Below are 19944 nucleotides of genomic sequence, written 5' to 3' on the forward strand. Positions count from 1 at the left end.
CACTAGCACCACAGACATCTAATATGAAGCAGACACCTCTCTAGCAAGTGCAGAACTTCTTTTATACAACACAGAGAAAACAGAAAAGTGAATTCTAATTCAAGCAAGAGGCAGCGAGGCTAACAGGCTCCACATCCCCCTGCCATGCTTATAAACCATGTAAATAGTACTACAGATATAGAGGAAACTTTTAAAAAATCATGTTATAACACTGTTTTAGTTTTGTGTAACCATGTCTTACACAAGATGTTCCAGTATTATCTCAGCCTTTGTTGCAGTGTATGTGCAGTTAAGCTTGTATGTATGTCTGTACCACAGCCCACTCTCAATTCTTCAGCATTAAAGTAACATGCAATACTAATTAGACAAGAAATTTATGCAGTTTTGAAGAAGAAAACAATATTGTAGCAAGCTGTATAATCCATCTGGTAAAAGTGAATTAAACCATTAGGCTATCTTCCTGGAGAACACCTCATTACACCCACAAGGTATGTCTTGGAAGACAGACATTTAGGCTGAAATTAAGAAAAAATAAGCTCTATCTTCAAGTTCTAACACACACATACACAAAACTCCCTTACTTACACACCTTAATCCCTATGGATTTTTACTGGCATTATAGTATTTTCCTGCAAGTAACTCTGTGGGATTGACTGCTAGATACTAATTTTGAAAGATTATATGGAAACAAAGTATGGGTAATGATTACATCATGATGACAATGTAATGTCCCAAATAACTAAGACATTCAGCTTCCCATGAAATATGAACGTTCCTACTACATGAAAAACAAAGTCACAACATTTCACATGAAAGAAACAACAAAAAGATGTACAAGTATTCCTTTTTAAAGAAACTTTTCTGCGAAGGTAGGCAGCTAAGGAGTATGTAACTGCCCTCTTTGGTTTATGATAATTTCCTTTATCCTGAAAGTAGTTAATTTAATACATAGATTTTCAACATTAAAATGTAATGGCCAGGTTTAACCTAGTGTATGATTTGTTTACATCTAGGTCATCAACTTCAGGAAACAGAAAATGCATGTTTACAAATGAGAGACTTCAAATGGGGACTTGCTTATCAAGGCTCCTTAGCGTACTCTATGAGTAAACTGAAATTGTATACCTGAGTGGAGTTAGATAGTTGGTTTTTCCACGGCTCCTCTGCGCTGCTGGTCAGGTTTGTGCGGTTATGAGGTAGAGAGAGTGCGTTTCGCTGCAGGTAAGGCACGTTTCCATTACTTCCACTTTCTGTTATGTGATTATTGCCTATCAAAATAGTGTCTGTACTACCCAGCGTTCTTGCTGTGCTGCAGGGAATGGGGCCTGCTGGAAAGGGTCCATTAGCCATAGGCTGCCCGGGGCAGGCGGGACGGATTCCACGCTGAGCGACATTAGGCACTCTGGTTAGAGCAACCTGTGGCTGCTGACCAGAGACAGAGTTTGTAGGCAGTGATGAATCAGCTGTTGGCCCATTAGGAATTCCAGTAGATCGTACCTGTGCAACTCCTGTTTGTCTCATCTAACGGAAGATGAACAAAGGACAAGAATGTTAGCTGCAAAATTTAAAAAGTAAAGATCGTACAAGGTTTGTGTACTTTATTGCACTGGTCAATTCCAATTTTATACTGATTTTAAGATCTTCACAGTTGCTTTTGCGAATAAGATGACTGTCGTGCTCACAAACGCGCTGAGCGAATTTTAAGGTAAAGCTATCGGCACACTTTTCTTCTAGGCTCTTCAGTTTGAGTGTTAGCGTTTTACTGCTAAAGTTGGACACTAAGAGAGAGAGAAGCGAACAATGAGAGGAGGAGCGATATGCTGTAATACGGCTTACTAGAACTAAGTATTTTTCAAGTAAGACTGCTTTTAAACGTGTCCACTCACTTTAGTTTGAAAGTGAGGCTTGAAAACTTTTACATTATCTGGTAGCCCTGCAATAAAACACCGCTAAACCCGTTACGTTTTAACCAGTAAACCACAATTACGCTTTATACAGAAAAAGATTACTTAATGTAACGTAGTAAAGGGCATGAGAACTCTGTACAATAGAAATTCTTCAGAATTCAAGAAACACAACAGACCATCACTGACCAAAGTTTTGTAGAAGAGAAAAATATTTTTGTTCTCACCTGCTGGTGTTGCTGCATCAAGACAAACTGACTCTCCAGCTGTTCCAGCATAAGTTTCTGTGCTGGATTTAGATTATTTCGGTTTGCACGCAGCTGTTCCAAGTGCTGAAAAAACAGCAGCACAGTTCAGAATCATTAAAATTGCATGTGCTTTGTAATAACTTTCTTGCATACAATACTAAAAATTATCCATGAAGACAAGACTTGTAAAGCTGAAAACATCACTGAGATTTCTGTTGCAGAGTCAAACGTCTTTCCATACACTATTCTGTAACCAAACCTTATAACTAGTTACTAAAATTAAAGAGACTTTCTACATTATTTGGATGTATAAATATTATCACCACACTCAAATGAAGCATACTGGTACCATAAAAGAAAACTACATTCAAGTATGATTATATAGAATTATTATTATCATTATGTATGTTTTAACACTTTTTTGTACTGTGCTATTCTTTTATTAATATTGTTCAGCACAAAATAAATTCAACCTATAGTCACACATGAAAACTTCCCCAGAAAAGATAAAAAAACAAACCCAAAAAAACCATGCAACTTAATTACAGGGAGCAGTATCTTAAGTTATGATACTGAACTCATTTGCAACTGATAAATTTAAGTATCTATTACCAAAAATTTGATCTTCATATTCATTTTAAACTACTCGGCACACACCATCATTCTACCAGTAAGTCTGCTGCTGTAAAGTGGTATGACATAAATGCTGAAATTGTGGAACACAAAAACACTATCTGAGAAGGAAGGGAGTGCGTGTGGAGAGGAGGGCAAAAGTTGTGCTACATAAAAGGTGACGTATAGACATTATTCCTGACTGTTCTTAAATACTAAGCTACTTCACATCATTGTAAATCCTTTCAAAAACAAAACAAAACAAACCAACCCACAAAACAAAACAAAAAACCCCAAACCACAAAAAAACAAAGCCCCAAACAAAAAACCAAACAAACCAAACCAAGCCCCACCAAACCCAAAACCAGATCATGTTTCCTTTAGTTCCTTTCAGGTCTGCATGTATTATTTTTCTGCATCCTTCTCATCTCCTTTGCTTTGATTATGCTGTATTAGTAATACATAAATGGAACTGAAGTATGAGTATTAAATAAAGTGTAGTTCATTCTGCTTTGAACAACTGTATTTGCAAACTATCAACTAAAAAAAAAATAAAAAGCCAACACTGTCTGAAAAAGTGGTTAAAGATGGTTCATGCCAAACTCCCTGGATTAACAGCAGCTTCCATTCTGAAGTCCCTCTGTAGGGGACTGCAGTGAATAAGGCTAATCTATACATACATACGTATGATTGTGAGACGTCAACAGGGTCTCCATGGGAGTGCATGTACCAGGTACACAGAAGCCAAAACCAGTGCTCTTCTGTTGTTATTTTGCTTTTTAAAAATGTCTAAATAGGATAACAGGAATCAGAAAGACTGACCTAGCGCATATGTCAGCAGAGGCAAGTCTGCACTCCTCTCCAGTGCTATGGGTGTAGAGGCTTTGTGGGCAGCACTGTTCTTGCTGCCCACCAATTCTGTGACATCGACACCTATCTCTCCTCCACTGGCACGTCGCAGCCCCGGAAGCTACTGTGTAGCCATAGCCCTTTCCCCTTCTGCTTTTGTTAGCTGAGCCATTTGGTGTGTGTTATGTGCCATATCCATCCAGCCTCTGAGCTGCCGCTTTTAAAAGGCTGTCTTAGAAGACGTAATAAAGGTTCTATTCACTCTCTTCTTGCATCATATCTTTTTGGCTTTTGTATTGATATATGCTGGAACTTTGTCAAGCTATTGCCAGCAAATCCAGTATACCGTACTTAGACAGAGAAGCCTACTTAGAAACTGCTTAGAGGAGGAAGTTGGATCCGGAAAAAGGTGAAACTAAAAGGTGGAAAAAGTAGTAGGATACAAAATAAGCAGTGAGAAACAATGAGAATGCATGGAGAGAGAGAGATACAGAAGAGTGATTAGGGAGGACCAAATGGGTGGGGAGGTAGGGAGGGAAAGGGAGGGGAGGGAGAGAAAAATTACGCAGCGTAATAAAGCCAATATTGTCCAGACAGAGAAACAGCTGAAGAACTATACTGGAGTTGAGGGGAACACTGCTCAGTCAATCAGAATGCCTTCTGTCTCTGCACTGTGTTCCCTTCTATTTTTTCCTTGCATCCAAAGCAGTGTCTGTGATACATGGCTAAGAGTCTCCAGCTAGGCCTGATTTTCAAAATATGGAATTCCTGCTGAAGCTCACTGTAAGCCCTAATGAACTGAAGAGACAACAAAAAATCGTAACAAAGACGACCTGAAACAAGATTTCAAAAATAAAATCTAGCATTTCATATAAATACATTAGATGACATAAAATATAGAAGAGCAGTATCAGATCTCATTTGAGTAAGTGCATTTTGTAGAATGTGCATGTTCGTTTATGCAATTTGATACAAGAAGCTACCTCAGAGGAAAAAGAGGATATTACAATATTTCTACACCTCCTTCAATATCCTCCACATTACAGCAAGTAGCAAAACTCACTTGGCACACAAGTGTGGCAATTTGCATACCTATCTTTAAAACATCATAAGAAAAAGAATTACTGTATGTTCTTACTTCATAAATTATAGAATTCATACAATGTAAGTGTTCAGTTTCTGCTAGAGATCATTTATTTTACTACAGAACTAATCTCACATAGAAAAGCCATAAATATTAGCACAACTTGAATTACACTGTGTGAATTATTTGGAAGTATTTCACATTGAATTTCAGAAATGTGAAACTGAAAAATGTTCCAGGTTTATTTTCTTGAAAGGAAGAAAGAAACAAAAAAAATGTATCAAAGCTTCTAAAGATCTTCAACATACCTACCTGTAATTTCTGTGGTGTCAAGCACCAAGAATGAATTTGTTGCTGTACAGGAGGATGTGACACTGTATGGCCACTGCTCCAAACATCTGAAGTATTCTGAGAGAAAACATTACATTAAAATGTGTGACTATCAAAGGGTCAACATAATTTCTTTTACTATCTAGATTTTATCTTATTTATGAAAGAACTAGTCATTGGTTCAAGAATAACAATATAAACAAAGAACATACTAAAACATGCCAAGTCTCATTCTACTATTCCCATACAGTATCAGAGCAGTCAGAGGAAAAAGTTGAATGGTATCTAATATCATAGTGAGAAACAATCAAATCAAATTGCATAATTAACTTAAATGTACACTACATTTAAAGCTTAATACTTTATCTACTGTAACACTATTACATGATGATGAAACACTTGAATTCTAAATATAAGCAAAGGCAATAGACAGGATGACATGATCGTCTCCCTCTCTATCATCAGACTATTATTGTACTTCTTCACTTATACAACTATGATTGTAGTATAGTGCTGCCAATCTGCATTGCCCTTATGCAGTTCCTGTCTGAACTGTAACCTGATTAAACACATCACTGAAAAATGTTTTTTAAAATTCCTAAAAACATTCCCCACCTTGATGCCAAAGGATTAAAATTTACAGCACAAATTCTGTGCATGCTGCATCACTTTAATGCATATTTCCATGTAATTTTGGTAGGGGGCTCTTTAGTTCATCAGAATATATACCTTTGTTGGACTAGATGTTCTTTTCCTCTTGGCAGGACTGGTCAGGTCATCTACTTGGCTAGAAGGAATCATGTGTAGTGGCAAGGATTGCTGTGAAATTGGTGTTTGAGTGAGGCCTAGTACAGGTTCAGTATTTGGATGATGAGGTTTACAAGCCTAAGAATCACAGAAGGAAGACAAAAATATGGTTCTATATATTCTTAATTCTTTCCTTGAAATTATATATTTTAACAGCCCACATATATTAAAAGGGCCGAGCAGATATTCTGAAGATGATCTCAATAACTGAAAAATCAGTTTCCATATGGTCATCAATGGAGGAATGTGTACCTTTCACGGGATTATTAAACCACTGCAGCATTTCTATTTAAGATGAAATCTTTTAAAATCATGAAAATCCACAAAGGTTCTAAATTGGTACCCCCATATTTCTCCCACATTATAGGGAGCTTCTTGATCTAGTATCCCTTTGCAAATAAATCAAAGGCTTTTTATTAACAAAAGCCAGTCCTGTGCTCAATAAAATAAGCTTGACCACTACCGATTGTAAAGAACCCTTAAAGCTGGGCACCTGCAGAACATAACCCAACTTCTCACCTGCTGTGCTGTGTTCATGGCACCCTGCCTGGAGGTAAGCTCTGCGGGGATTGGTAGGCTCCATGCCTCCTCAATACTAGGAAGTAATTTAGTTTTATTCTGTAGACTACCTTGTGGAAGGTTACACAACTGAGCCTAGGAAAAATTATGTAAAAAGCAAATTTAACACAAGCCTACTTTAGTAAGAGCAAGTCCATGAAATCTTCCTAAATGCTGTAGCTAATTATGTCTTAAAGAGAGGATAGATTTAAAATTTGGGGTTTTAGAAAGGTGCTAAGTATAAAGAGGGTAACCAGAATATAAACCTTTGTGAGAATCAGAACAAAGATGAGCTCTGGATTCAGAGGTCTCATAATTCCTTTTTTTCTGAAATTGCAAACAAGAGTGAAAGATAGCGTGTATGTATTCTCTCTCTATGTTATGAGAACTTAAAAATGTAGACAATACAAAGAAAAAGGCAAAGTGATGTAAAACAGTATGCTTTGATTAAATGTGCAAAATAGGGTTTATAAAGAATTAAGTTTCACTTAAAAATGAAGAAATAAAATATTACAGGCTATGATATGCTTACAGTACACATGAAAACAGGTTATACACACCACAAACAACTGCAAGTTAAACTTCTGTTCTCCCCTCCCCTCTGCCATGTATTTGGAAGAGTATTTCCCGCTTCTTAAAACTTTAGTTTTACCTGTAAATACTTTATCCGTGCTGCAAGTGCAGAGGTATTACTACAATTTTTGCTCCTAGTTGCATTTAAGTAGCATTTAATGGCATCCTGAGGCTGGTTGCAGGACTCATAGAGTGTGCCTAGGTCCATCCAGGCTGCAGCATGGCCATGGTCCAATTGTACAGCACAGATATAGGCCTGTAAAGCATCCATAGGCTGATTTTGCTGTTGATACAGCACACTGAATAGAAAGATTAGTGAAGTTGAGAATTAATAACAAAGTCAAAATACAAACAAGTCAAATATACACATCCCCCTCAAAACCCTTAATAAACTTTGCCATTATATAAAGCACAGTAATAAGCATAAAGAACACAAAATCTTAACATGCAAAGCTCATATACATAGTATATTCAGTATTTTTTAAAAAAAAGAGAAAGCAAATATAAATTTATTATTTAAACTTCAAATCAGACAAGTCCAACAACATGAAGGTATACATAAAAAAGCTTTACGGTCCCCCTGAGAGCACAAAGGAGTTAAAAAGCTGATATTCTTTATTTATAAGTATTAGCATTGCATTATATCACTGTATTACCCTGTATCATTCTTACCCTATAGAACACCATGTATCTGCACTTGCTTCTGATTTATCAATAGATTGCCTATAAGATATAAAGGCATCCTGAACTTTCCCAATACTTGAATAGCACCTGGGAGAAGAAAAAAAGAACTTTGGTAATATTTAGAGAAGGTAATCATTGAGGGTGGCTTACCAAGACTGATCTGATAAAAGTTAAGTCATGCAAATACATACTCATCTAGATGAATCCAAAACATTTGCTGTTTCTGAATGCCAGGCATAAGCAGACTCAAACATCTTAATCAACATGTATTACTAATTATTTATTTGAAAAGCACACCAAAACTGCTTAAACCCTAGCTTACTGCATTTGTAAGGAAAACAGATGCCATACCACATTTTAGACTTACATTTCTTTCATTTGTGATAACTTATCAGTCAATAAGAACAATATTTCTCTACAGACAGCATTATAAAGAAAAAATTAAATTACCTATTTTATCAAACAAATGGTTGTGAAACTTCATGTTCTATAAGAAGTGTTTCAGAATTAAGAGATATCGACCTACTCAATCAGGATGGTTCCTGATTGCCTGGGAAGCTTTTTATGTGCATTTCTCACATCTCAATAACTGCAAGTAATGAACAACTCCTCAGCTAGTTTTACTGCATATATAGAGCACGGAATTTTGTAAAAAAAACTTGCTGTCCTGGATTTTTTCATAGTTTCTTACTTGAATATTTTTCACATACAAATTCAAAGGTATTATGGCACTATAAGCAGAAATACCAGAACTCTAAAGAGAACTACAATTATAGTACAGGGGATAATACCTACCTTTTAAAATGAAAAGCTCCAAATAAATACAGTATTAAAAATATATATATATTTACTATTTTAATCTACAATAGCTCTGCTTCTTATATTGTTTGTAATAAGCTTCCCTGTTGGAAAAAGAACTGACAACTTTCAAAACACATAAATAACGACAGAAAATTTATTCTAGTAAAAAATATAAACCAAGCAGAACAGTACAGGCAAAGGTTTGTCAAACATGCTACACTTTCATGTATTCTGAGGCACACTAGGAAAGGAATACAATAAAATCTAACAGTACTTTGCCTAAAAACATCCATTAACTCTGAATACAATGTTTCAGAAGATCATTTTAATCACAATCTAACCCAAGTTCCTATAGACACATTTCAATCTGTCTGTTTATCAGATACATGAAGACTCTGAATGAGGATACCACTAGCATTAAGCACCCAACAAAACTTAAAACAGGGTGATGGATTTTTTTTCAGTGGAGGAGGAGGGTGGTGGTGGTGGTATATTTCTGAAAGGTAGCTTTAAACCAACTTCCTATCCAGTTTGGACAACCAGCAGAGGAAGGAATAATACAAGGGAATACATGAGGAGGGAAAAAGAGGAAAAGTGAATGCACAGCCCTATAATCTTGTTCCTTTCCTCTTCTGCCAGTGTAAGGACTGAAGGAATGGGACACATAAACATTTTTGCTCTAGTCCTCCCTGCAGAATATAACAGATGCTTCCACTAGATTCCCCCCCGCCATTTCCTGCATTTCTCCCCCTTGTTTTTATGGTCCTAAGTTTCATTCTAACCACATGAAAGCCGTGCTACAATAGGAGCAGGAGCATGGCAGCTGCTCCAGTCCTGCTGCTGTGTAAGAACTCAACTAGCTCAAGGCACATGGAACAGAACTACTGAGGAAAAAACAGGATTTCAGCCTAGTGGATGATGAGCCAGATGACCCCTGGCTCATTTTCCCTCTTCCCTCCACACCTGCTCTAGCCCTCTGCCCTTCACACTCAGTGCCCGTGTTCCTCCCTTAGCCTGCGGACAGCTGGTCGAAGAGTCCTCTCTTATAGCACAGCTGGAGGCATGTAATTAGGATGACAAAAACAAAAGTAGGTTCCAGTTGTATGTGACCAGAACCTCCAAGAGTGTCGGCTAGAAGATACTGAGGTTAGGATATTAATTTTATTTTTGCCTAATTCCTTTCTAATGTATGTCTCAACAGAACTGACCTGTTCACATATGAACTTGAATTGCCATCAAAGCTTTCTCCAAAACCTGACTATTTCAAGAGTTACTGCTGGTTTGTGTAAAGCACTCTATTTTCTTAAAAAGGAGACCAAGAAAAGTCATCAAATTTACATTATTTACATCTTGGAATAATTTAATTTTCAAGTAAAAAATACTGTTTGATAGTACAGAATTAATACAACCCTTAAATAGATACTAGAATGGATCAATCTGACCTATCTTGGCCTAATATTCAGTTGCAATATATGCTGTTTAGAAATGGATGTATGCCTGGGAAACTATTTGTATTTTAGTGCAAAAATTGATTGAGATTAGAAGTGAGATTCTGAGGAAACAAAGAGATAAAGAATTGTGGAAAACGTATGAAGAAAAGTAACAACATTTACAGAGCATTTACCAAAAAAAAGGGGAAAAAAACCAGGAAAAAAAAACGGGGGAAAAAAAGACAGAGAATAGAAGATCTGGTAGTAGTAGGAGGAACAGGTAAAACCAGGCAGGGCAGACTCAGATTACTATAAATGTGTAGACTGAATAATAACTATAAAAAAAGCAGGACCACTTGGGTAACATACTTCATTTCAACTTCTAATCTATATTCATCCCAAATATGTTAGCACCTTGTCTTTTGATACACTTTCCAGAAAACTAGACTTCAGTAGATACATACATCCTTTCCCTTCATTTTTCCTCTGAAAATATTAAGAAGAAAAACAATGTAAGATACTCACAATAATGAGTATCCTCAAAAAAAATTTACAAATATAGTTACAGTGTCTATAAAGTCATTTCTCACCTTCCAAGAAAATACCAGGATTGACCAGAATTTGGATCTGCTTCTAGAGATTTCTGGAGATACTGTATAGCATAGCTTTCCTTGGTTGCCTTGTCTCCAAGCTGATCCACGGTGTGATGCATCCAGCCTACAAAAAGAATCCATAAATGGCAGAAGTGAAATTCCCTAAGACCACTTAACACTTTGGCACAGCAGGATATTCATAGCATTAGTTCCTCTTTAAAAACAGGAATATCAAACAGTAATATCACTTACATACAATATTATGAGTGAAACTTTTAACACTTTTAAAGTTCTATACTAAAATTACAGGACAAAAGAACCCTAAGTCAAAATTACTTTCAGGTACTTTTAAAGCATTTTTTTGGTTTAAATAATTTTCTGTGAGGTTAGTGGCACAATTATGAACTGCTCAATCTTCTACTATAAAAAGTTAATATGAAAATGTTAACTCTTTCCTCCTCTGAACACAGATACCTTCCCTGTCATTGTGAAAAATGCCACCGTTCTCCCTGCCATGCAAATCAATTATCTGTATATTATGTTCAGTTCACTCCTTTTCTTCTAAATTCTCATGCTTATCCCATATCTATATTTGGGCAATTCCCCAACAGAACACAGGTTAAGTATTTTTGTATCTCCACTTAAATCTTTCTTACATTGTCATTTCATCTTCATTGCTACAACATCCTTTCCACTCACCTTGACAAATGCAATCACCTCTCATCTACATAACAAATTCTGCTGAAAAGATCATTTTATTTCCTCATCTAACCACACAACATATTCTTTCAAATGCCTTTTTTTCTTTCATTACATTAGACAAATTATTCATCCCCACTTTAAAGGCCTCCCACAATTCATGCTCCCATATCATCTTTTACATGCTATTAAAATGCATCTCTGCTCTAGCAGTGATGCAAGGCTTGGTTACCATTTCAAATAGAGCACGTTCATCATCTTCTCAAGCTGCTCCTCATCTGCCTCTATGCTTACATGGAATTCCTTTAAGCAGCCACAAAATCATATCAGTGCCATTCATATCATGAGTACAAGGAAATCCCTTGTAACCGGCAGCTGGCTTGCTGAAATCACTACACACCACACTGGTCAGCAATGTCTTGCAGTTTGCTTAATCTCCATGTATTTGTCTTAACAATCCACTGCTTTTCAGCCAACATTTGTAAAACGTAAGATGTGACAATGGATTGTCCCTATGTTTTTATAGTGTCCCACCCATAAACGGTCCCTTGTGGAACACTATGATACCAATTTCATAAAATATCCAAGGTTTGTATAAAGTTTTAGTTACCTACAGAGTTGTACACACATCTGCACTAAATGTCCATTTAAAACCTCCGTCAGCTAAACTTCAGCACCCTAAGCCTATCCTTTTTGATACAGTCTAACTACATGAACAGGTAATGCCACTCAAAAGATCCAGATCAAATTCAGATCTCATCTGAAATGCTGGACAAAGTAGGCAAGGCTGAGAACTGAACTGATGAGTATTTGCAGCCTTACTTCACTCCCTGTTATTAGAGTATATCTTAAATATTTTATTCTACCTATTCTATACAGCTTAGATTTTATTCCATGGGCTTGTAGTTTGTTAACAGTCACAGCAACACTTTTGCAAATGGAAGGCAAACTTCCAAGCTTTAAAAAAGGCAATCTAAAAGAAAATTATATCTATTGAACAACATTTGCCTGAGGTGTTTTAAGAAGTATCACTTGGAAACTGTGGTCAGAAGCAGAAGTTTGAATGTTTCATGGACTGCAAAAAATGTCAGGTTAGGAGCCACGTGGTTATGGTGCTGAAAAAAAGAGTATTTTATCTTGTCTGAAGATGGATCAAGTCAAAACCCTACCCATCAGAAAAAAAAAGGAAAAAACCCAGTAATTTTTGCAGAGAGATACATATATATAAAATATAACTTACACAACTTTCTCTCATGGACTTCACAAACAAGCCATGATTTTGATTCAAATCCTAAGTCACTGAAGTTCTTAAGCATACAGAAAATACTCATGCTTTAAGAAAAAAAGGCTTATGTGAGGTTGGTTATCAGAATGCACCTGCTTAACTGTACACTAAGGATCAGATGCAGTGCTAGGCAAAGCCTGAGATAAAGGTAATAGTTCAGGGATCATAAACAAGGGTAAAAAAAGACATTAAACAATTTCCTGAATCTTTGGAAATATTGTGTGGTGATGCTTATTTTCTGTCTCATCAGAACCTTGCTGGATTGAAAGATAACATGTAGTATCTTCAGGAGATCTTTACTGAGGTTCACTGATAAAAAGAAAGAATCCATTTCTAGGAGACAGAAATGAGAACTAGGAATCCCTATCTAGTTTCTCTGCTGAAACAAGGGTTGCTTCCAAGTTTTATCTTCCTGCACAGGGAGGTGAAAAAGGCAGAAATCAAGAGAGAGGGTGAGGGAGAACTAACAAAAGTTTTCTACTAGAATAGCACAGGTAAAGGAAACTGGATCTCTCTCCTCCTCATGCATAAAATGAAGAACATACAGAAAGAAAGTGATGGGAAAACCCTGGTAAGCTGTGCAGTTTCCAATTTGCAAGACCTAACTCAAATTCTCAACTAACATATTGACTACTCTTCCACTCTCGTGACATTTTCAACATAATAAACAAAAAGGCGGATTTTGTCCATACTTCACAAATATTCCACACTCTTTTCTAGGTCTTTACAATCTAATTTGTAACAAATCCCTCAGCAAGACAATGTGCTAGTCTAGCTCATGCTGCAAGGTTTTTTTTATGCTTATCAATCACTCTCATGCTGAACTTTGGGCAATTGCTTTTTCCCCAATAAACATCATCATCTCGGTCTCTGAAGAGATGAGCCTCTTCCCCATTTTAGCTTCTTGTATGTCTCATCCAATTACGCGGACACCACCTAGGAATGCCCCTAGCCGAAAATCATTGGGAGAGTGCCTTGAGAACCTCTAAGCAGATGCTTACGTTGTTCTTACACTCTTCCTTATGCAACTGCTGAATATAATTGGAGAAAGAATACCGGGACAGATTTGACCTTCAGTTTCATTAATTTAATGTAATTTTAGGCAAAGCAGTGAAAAGAATTATTGTTTGGAAAGCAAATGAAATGGCAAAAAAGAAGAAAGAAACTACTCTTATCCAACCATACAGATCTTACAGTTACATCTACCCAAACTAGTCAGCATGCATCGGCTCAAACGGATACATTGAGCCGAGGAGAATCACAGGGTTCTCCTCCACAGTGATCTGCTCTGGAAACCAGCAACAAGAGCAAAGATTTTAATAATTCTCTCACAAGGCATCTGAACTTAGCTAAATTTCAACTCTGGCTCAATAAAAATTAACTAGCTAAGGAAAATAAGTAAAGAGTATTTTCATGCCAAAATGATTTTTCGGTTGGAGAGGGAGAAGAGAGAAGAGAGGAGAAGAGAGGAGAAGAGAGAAGAGAAGAGAGGAGAAGAGAGGAGAGAGTTCAACATAGAAATACAAATATATTTTGATGGGGTTTTGCCAGTAGCATTCTGGCAGATGGTAGGTATTTTCTATTATTCTTTCTAAGCAGCAGTGCACCACCCAGACTATGTTTCCTGAGGAGGTGTTTTTATTACCAGCTGCTAGAGACTAAATCTGCGATAAACACCGTACGCTGATAAATACCACTGTTAACAGTGAAGAGCAAAAGAAATGGTATTATTCCTTGAATGTTCTGGTTAAGACCACTCTGTCCCTTTCTCCACATAGAAGCTACCACACTACAAAACTAGGTGACCTATGCTGATTGAATAAAGGGAGTTAATCCAGTTTTCAGACAGCAGACAATTCTCAAAGTCATTGCTCTTATTGCTAGCACAGAGACCTGTGGTAGGATTTTATGAATACAACCATGAGCCTTTGCTCCTAATGTGGCACCGTACATCAAACGGAGTTGAAAAAGCATTGGTCAGCTATTTTGGGAAGCCTGTCTTCCATTGATCGTATGTATAGCCTTGCTGGATGAAATTGCTGACAATTTATACTAGGTGGGATAATATCAAATTAAAAAAAAAAAAAAATCAAAGGGGATACTGAAATATAAGCAACACTGTTGTGTGACAGTAAAAAGATCAGCACCTAGAGTCCTGCTGTGAACTCCTCCAGGAGTTTCATTTGTGATTTCACACAGAAGAATCAAAAGCTAAACAAATTAGCCCACTCCAAATCCATACACAACCTGCATTACAAAAGAAAGCAAGCGCTGTGGCCATAATTTGAATTAAATGACCACTATGTGAAGGAGGGAAAAAAAATAAAAATGGGCATAAGCAGGCTAAATTAATATTTAGAATAATAAATTAGATGAAGAACATGGAGAAAGTGAATGAAGAAGTTTTGCAACTGGGTTGAACAATTTTAACAAAATATTCTGGAAATACTTTTACAAGGCATATAGGACAAAAATAGTTTATTCTACCCACTCATTAGAAATTTTGGTCTAAAAATGATGTATCAGCTTTCTAGAAATATGGAAGATGACAATTTTTACAAAATAATACTTTTTCTCTTTTTATGTGGTTTCTTTTATGGAATCTGATGATAAGCTTTTTAGTTACAGAAATAGGTTTTCATTGCATACTATAATTAAAGAGAAAGAAAAGGTGACTTTTTCATTTGCCATGTTCTTCTATTCTGCAACAGAGAAAAGTACTTTGGTTTAGTGCATTTAGCCTGGCTATTCAAGGGACGTTCTCAGAGGCAGAACAGAGAATACAGAATTCTAACTGTTGCACTCTTCTGAAAGACCATCCCCTCGTTGCCCAAAACCTGTAACGCACATACTGTAGCAAGTCTAAGACCTTTTTAATTTTGTAAGTTTAATTAAACTTTTTTCCTCCTCTCTTACTTACTTAATTACCTACTGTTATGCATTCTATTTTGGGTGAAAATCTCAGGTGTCATACTCAGTGTCTAAGACTCACTTTGGAAATGGAGCCTTAAAAAACACTGCTGAAGGTGAAGATGGAAAAAAGAGACACAGAAAAATAAAAGTTAATTTTACATACCTAACTGCTGTAAGACAGTTGCTTTTACTTGTGCAGGAAGGTTTTCGATCTGCAAAAGTTGTTCATAAGCTTCCTTTGCAGAGTGATACTTTCTCTGCAAAAGGAAAAAAGTAAATGGATTAATCATAAAACTTACAACAGATCACCAATAGCAACGATTTCACAGCACTGACAGCACACAAACACGTTGACAAAAAAAATCTAGAACTTTTTTTTTTTTTGGCATACAGTGCATATGAAAGCTTTAATGAGTGACGTATATACACGGTAAGAGAATAACTTTCATAAATATGGTATTTAATATAAATTGACTATAATTGTGGGAAATTTGCAAAGTATTAAATTTGGTCAACTCCTCATATATGCATTATGCTTCTTACACTAAAATGAATATACTGTTTTTAAGGGGAATGCTTGAATGTGAGTCTACATCTGAAAAAACCCTACACAAATTCCTCCCAGGAAATTCATAACAGAAATGAAGATCACTGGTAATTGGTGGCTGGTATAATTTTGCCTCTCTCCTTCCTTTAGTATATTTGAACTGCCTTTTCAACATATTTGTTGTCCTGGTAAGAGCCTCACCATATGTAGAATTAAAACATATCCATGGATCATGCCTAGAGAATGAAGATATGCCATCTTATTATTTGCTATATAGTTTAAGTGTGCTTAAAGCATAGAAACATTCAATTCTTAACTCCCTATATGAACAGGTCTTGATACAGAAAACACATTTTCAGGTTAGGATTGTGGTCTTTATTAACTCCTGAAACAGTATGAGCTGTTTTGTAAATATTAAACGTTAAGACTTCTTGATAGATTATTTTTTTTGTAATAATGTCAGCATTTATCTTTGCATTACGCTAACAATAATTGTTTAACAGTGAATGTATTTTAAATGCTTAATTCTTCTGTTCCTCCTCCCCCACAAAAGTCTAGCAGACATAGATGCTGAGGTCTGTTCATAACAGTACCTTTTTTTCTTTCTAAAAATTCTATACAATTTTTTAAGAAAGATATGTTTCAGATAATTCAACATTAGACTTCATTCTGGGAAACAGATGAAGAACGTACTAAAATAAATGGGGCCACCTAAATGCAAACGATCATGACTTACTTTACATTCGTTTTATGCAAAGAGTACACACTACTGACTACTGGTGTTTTAAAAGGGACAACTGGGAAGAAGACTCTAAACAATATAAATACCTATTAGAAGTTAAAAATGTTATTAACTTCCTGAAATCTCACAATCACAAAAGACAACTGTTGGTTTTAAAACCTTATTCTAGTCAGGAGAAAAAATTAAAGCAGCAATTACATACTTTCAAATGGAACAAAGGGAAGTTGGTAGAAAAGATTTTTAATTGGTGTTCATGAAATGCAGACAACTGGTAAGAAAACAAATAATATAAATAAATAAAATATCCATGGCCAGCAAAATAAAGACAATTAGGAAAAAATTTTAAATTTAGCATTGGGAACAAAATTTGTAGTTTATGACTATGAAGAATAAGCAAATGAACAGAAGTTCACTGTATAGCATGACAGCAGAGGCAGCAATCCGGACGTCAAATAGGTAAATATTAGTGCCTAATATTCCCACTTTGAAAGAGATGTTTACATGCTTGGGAGGATTCAGAAAGACCTATTAAAATAGGGCATGTTTTCCAGATCTAGAATATTTTTTACTTTTGTTATTTGTTGTATTATTTACCCTTTAGAAATCTGTCTATTTATATGCCTTAACATATTACAGAAAACTCTCATAATGTTTACATCTGGTTTTATTTAGATATGTTAATTCCAAAGACCCAAAGTCTTTGATATTGGCTGCATCATGAATGGTCTTAGAAATGGGAAGAGGGAGGGGAACCCAATCCAACATCTTTCTTTAGACACTGTATAAGCTACCACCCTAAATAGCTAGAGGGACTCACACTGCCACAGATGAAATAATAAAAACTAGCATTAAACACCATGAAAAACCACTGCTAACTCTTATCAGCACCGGGCTATTCTCTTGTTCGGAAGCTGGCAACCCATCATTTAAACTCCAGTACTATGAAGGTACATAATTAAGGAATGAATTAACTTTTTCATTAAATATTAGAGAGTAGATAATTTTCAAATATATGGAGGGGTTCAGAAAATTGTAGCACTGTGTCCTTTAAAAGAAACCAAGCAACCAGCCTCCTTCCAAAAACATCTCTTCATGGTGTCAGAGGTAATATCCAGAATGAAGTCAAGACCCTGTGTGGCTCCAAATTTCTCAAATTCCAGAAGAGAAGCTATCCCTCCCAACCAGAACTGCAAGACAAACCAACTCTAATAGCAGAATGCACTGAAACTTTTTTTGCTCTGACTTGCATTAAAATACAGTTCCCACTGCCTACGATTGTTAGTCAGAAAGCATAGCTTAAGCACTTGTAACATTGGTCGCACAATTACATAAGGCACCTGGCATGGTGACCTGAGATGTTCAACTTTCTCTTTTACTCTAGCAGATCAAAAGAACTAATGTGTTGAGGATGCTTTGTTATATAAACGTGTCAGATGTGCTCCAGTGCTCAGAATAAAATCTGGATGGTGGCCAGGTAAGAACCACAACAGCCCATGAAGTTTCTTAATGGTGTTTTGGGACAGGGGATTTCTGTCTTGTCGTATAGCTTTGCACCAAAAGCATTCAAAAGAAAAATATCTTGTTTATCAAATATGTGTCTTTTATTTATATATAAATGCCTAAAGTCATTTTTCACCGTGCCATCAAAAGACAGCACTTACTTTATCAAGCTCCTTTTCAACTGACTGAAAGTGTAGTTTATTTATGTCTGTCCTCCATTTTAATTACAACAGTTTTTGTTTTCATATCGCATCCCTTCCTCAGTCATATAACACCTATAAACATGATAAAAGGCCACACAATCTACATTATATGACCAGTCAGTCAAATTACAAATATACAATAGCTATTTCAGTAGCTACTTGGTTTTAATTTACTTATTTTCTGGAAGCTCACTAAGTGTTCTGTAATTTCCCAAAAGATTAACCTAAAAAAACCCCTGTGGTAGGATCTGATACAGAATTAATAACACAGCTTTATATGCTGTTGACCTCAGATCTCAAATGTTTCTGTCACATATGTGCAGTTAAATTTGAAAATTTAATGTCAAAAAAAGGCACCTGGGCAACTGGTGAGACTCGAGTATGTGTGTGTGTGAAACAATATGAATTTGTATTAATTGAGAAACTACACATTTTTTATATCTACATATAACTTTTTAAATACATATATAATCTCATAAAAGCATTTTACTAAAAATTATATTTAGGGTTTTTTTTGCACTCAACTTGGAAGACTAGTAAATATGTATGTTTATTAAAATAGCTACTCCGTTTTACAGCATGACAGTCCACATACAAAATATTTTTAATTTAGCCAAAGCAAATAAAGTTTTTTTAGCAATTCAAGACTTAAGCCTAACTTTACAAAAGCATCTATAATCCGAATTCCACAGACTGGTTACATCATATAGTTAGAAACTCAACCACACTTCATAAAAAGGAGCTTAAAGCTTACCTGGATTTCATATAAGTGGGCAATGTGAAACTGAACTGTAAGAGTGGGAAAATCAAAATTATTAGTTTTAATGAACGACAACAATTACAATATGTTTTTTCAAGTGAGGGATAAACAATGGTTCAAATCTACCAATGCAAACCAAGATAAATTACATTTTGAAGATACAAAGAAAGTATTTGTATACATTGATATTTTACACTTAATAGAACTGACAGAGAACAAATATGTATCCTAACAAAGCATTAAGACTGCAAACAGATATTGCAGAAAGGCAGCCTGTGGATTTTATTTGTATTCTGAAATGCAGAGTCCATTAACCTTTCAGTAAACTCAGCATTAAAATCTCTTTAAGCAGAGATGCACAACAAGAGAATGCAGGTAATATTTTCTGTACATAACTGAGTTAGAAATAAAGACTTAGTTTTTATTGTCATTCAACTGCCAAGGGATAGACTACCTGGGTTACGGAACAGAAAACTACATTATACACTGCCAGCTTTATACAGGATCTTAAATTTAGGTGGATTTTTTTTTTCCTTTTTAGGAATTGTCTTTCCCCTGTTAAACTGAACTAAAAGCGTTAATTACAGATGGTATTCTGATCATTACTGTAAAGCATCTTAAATTCCTCATACAAATTGCACAGAATGCCATAATACTACTAGCAACTCTTGGAGGCAAGAAAATTGCTGGCTGGAGAAAGAAAATGAGAGTTGTTCAAGAGTAAAAGCAGAGGGAAAATTATCCTCATGCTGCTCAAATCATTAAGGAAAAGGTGGAGTTTCTGATCTCTAAGGCTTGAAAACTGCTAACTTAGACTAGCCA

The 19944-nt window shown here is 35.8% G+C and overlaps 1 protein-coding gene across 18 annotated transcripts in view; it reads right to left on the minus strand.

Annotated features, from left to right (window-relative positions):
- Nucleotides 1–19944, minus strand: part of KDM6A (lysine demethylase 6A) — a 161888-nt gene that overhangs the window by 41740 nt on the left and 100204 nt on the right. For 6 of the 18 annotated variants that reach the window (XR_012778248.1, XR_012778249.1, XR_012778250.1 and 3 more), the window contains exons 8-18: nt 19117–19151; nt 16862–16927; nt 15534–15627; nt 10471–10597; nt 7638–7736; nt 7045–7264; nt 6354–6488; nt 5757–5912; nt 5010–5105; nt 2132–2236; nt 1126–1521 (exon numbers count right to left, since the gene is read on the minus strand). Coding sequence is in view for 15 of the 18 variants with exons in the window: in XM_075519953.1 (XP_075376068.1) it covers nt 1126–1521; nt 2132–2236; nt 5010–5105; nt 5757–5912; nt 6354–6488; nt 7045–7264; nt 7638–7736; nt 10471–10597; nt 15534–15627; nt 16862–16927; nt 19117–19151 (1529 nt within the window). In the remaining 3 variants the exon portion in view is untranslated. The remainder of the gene's footprint in view (nt 1–1125; nt 1522–2131; nt 2237–5009; nt 5106–5756; nt 5913–6353; nt 6489–7044; nt 7265–7637; nt 7737–10470; nt 10598–15533; nt 15628–16861; nt 16928–19116; nt 19152–19944) is intronic. The other 12 variants (XM_075519972.1, XM_075519962.1, XM_075520008.1 and 9 more) reach the window with 7 other exon arrangements.

Source organism: Mycteria americana, chromosome 1 (genome assembly GCF_035582795.1).
Source record: "Mycteria americana isolate JAX WOST 10 ecotype Jacksonville Zoo and Gardens chromosome 1, USCA_MyAme_1.0, whole genome shotgun sequence".
NCBI lineage: Eukaryota > Metazoa > Chordata > Aves > Ciconiiformes > Ciconiidae > Mycteria > Mycteria americana.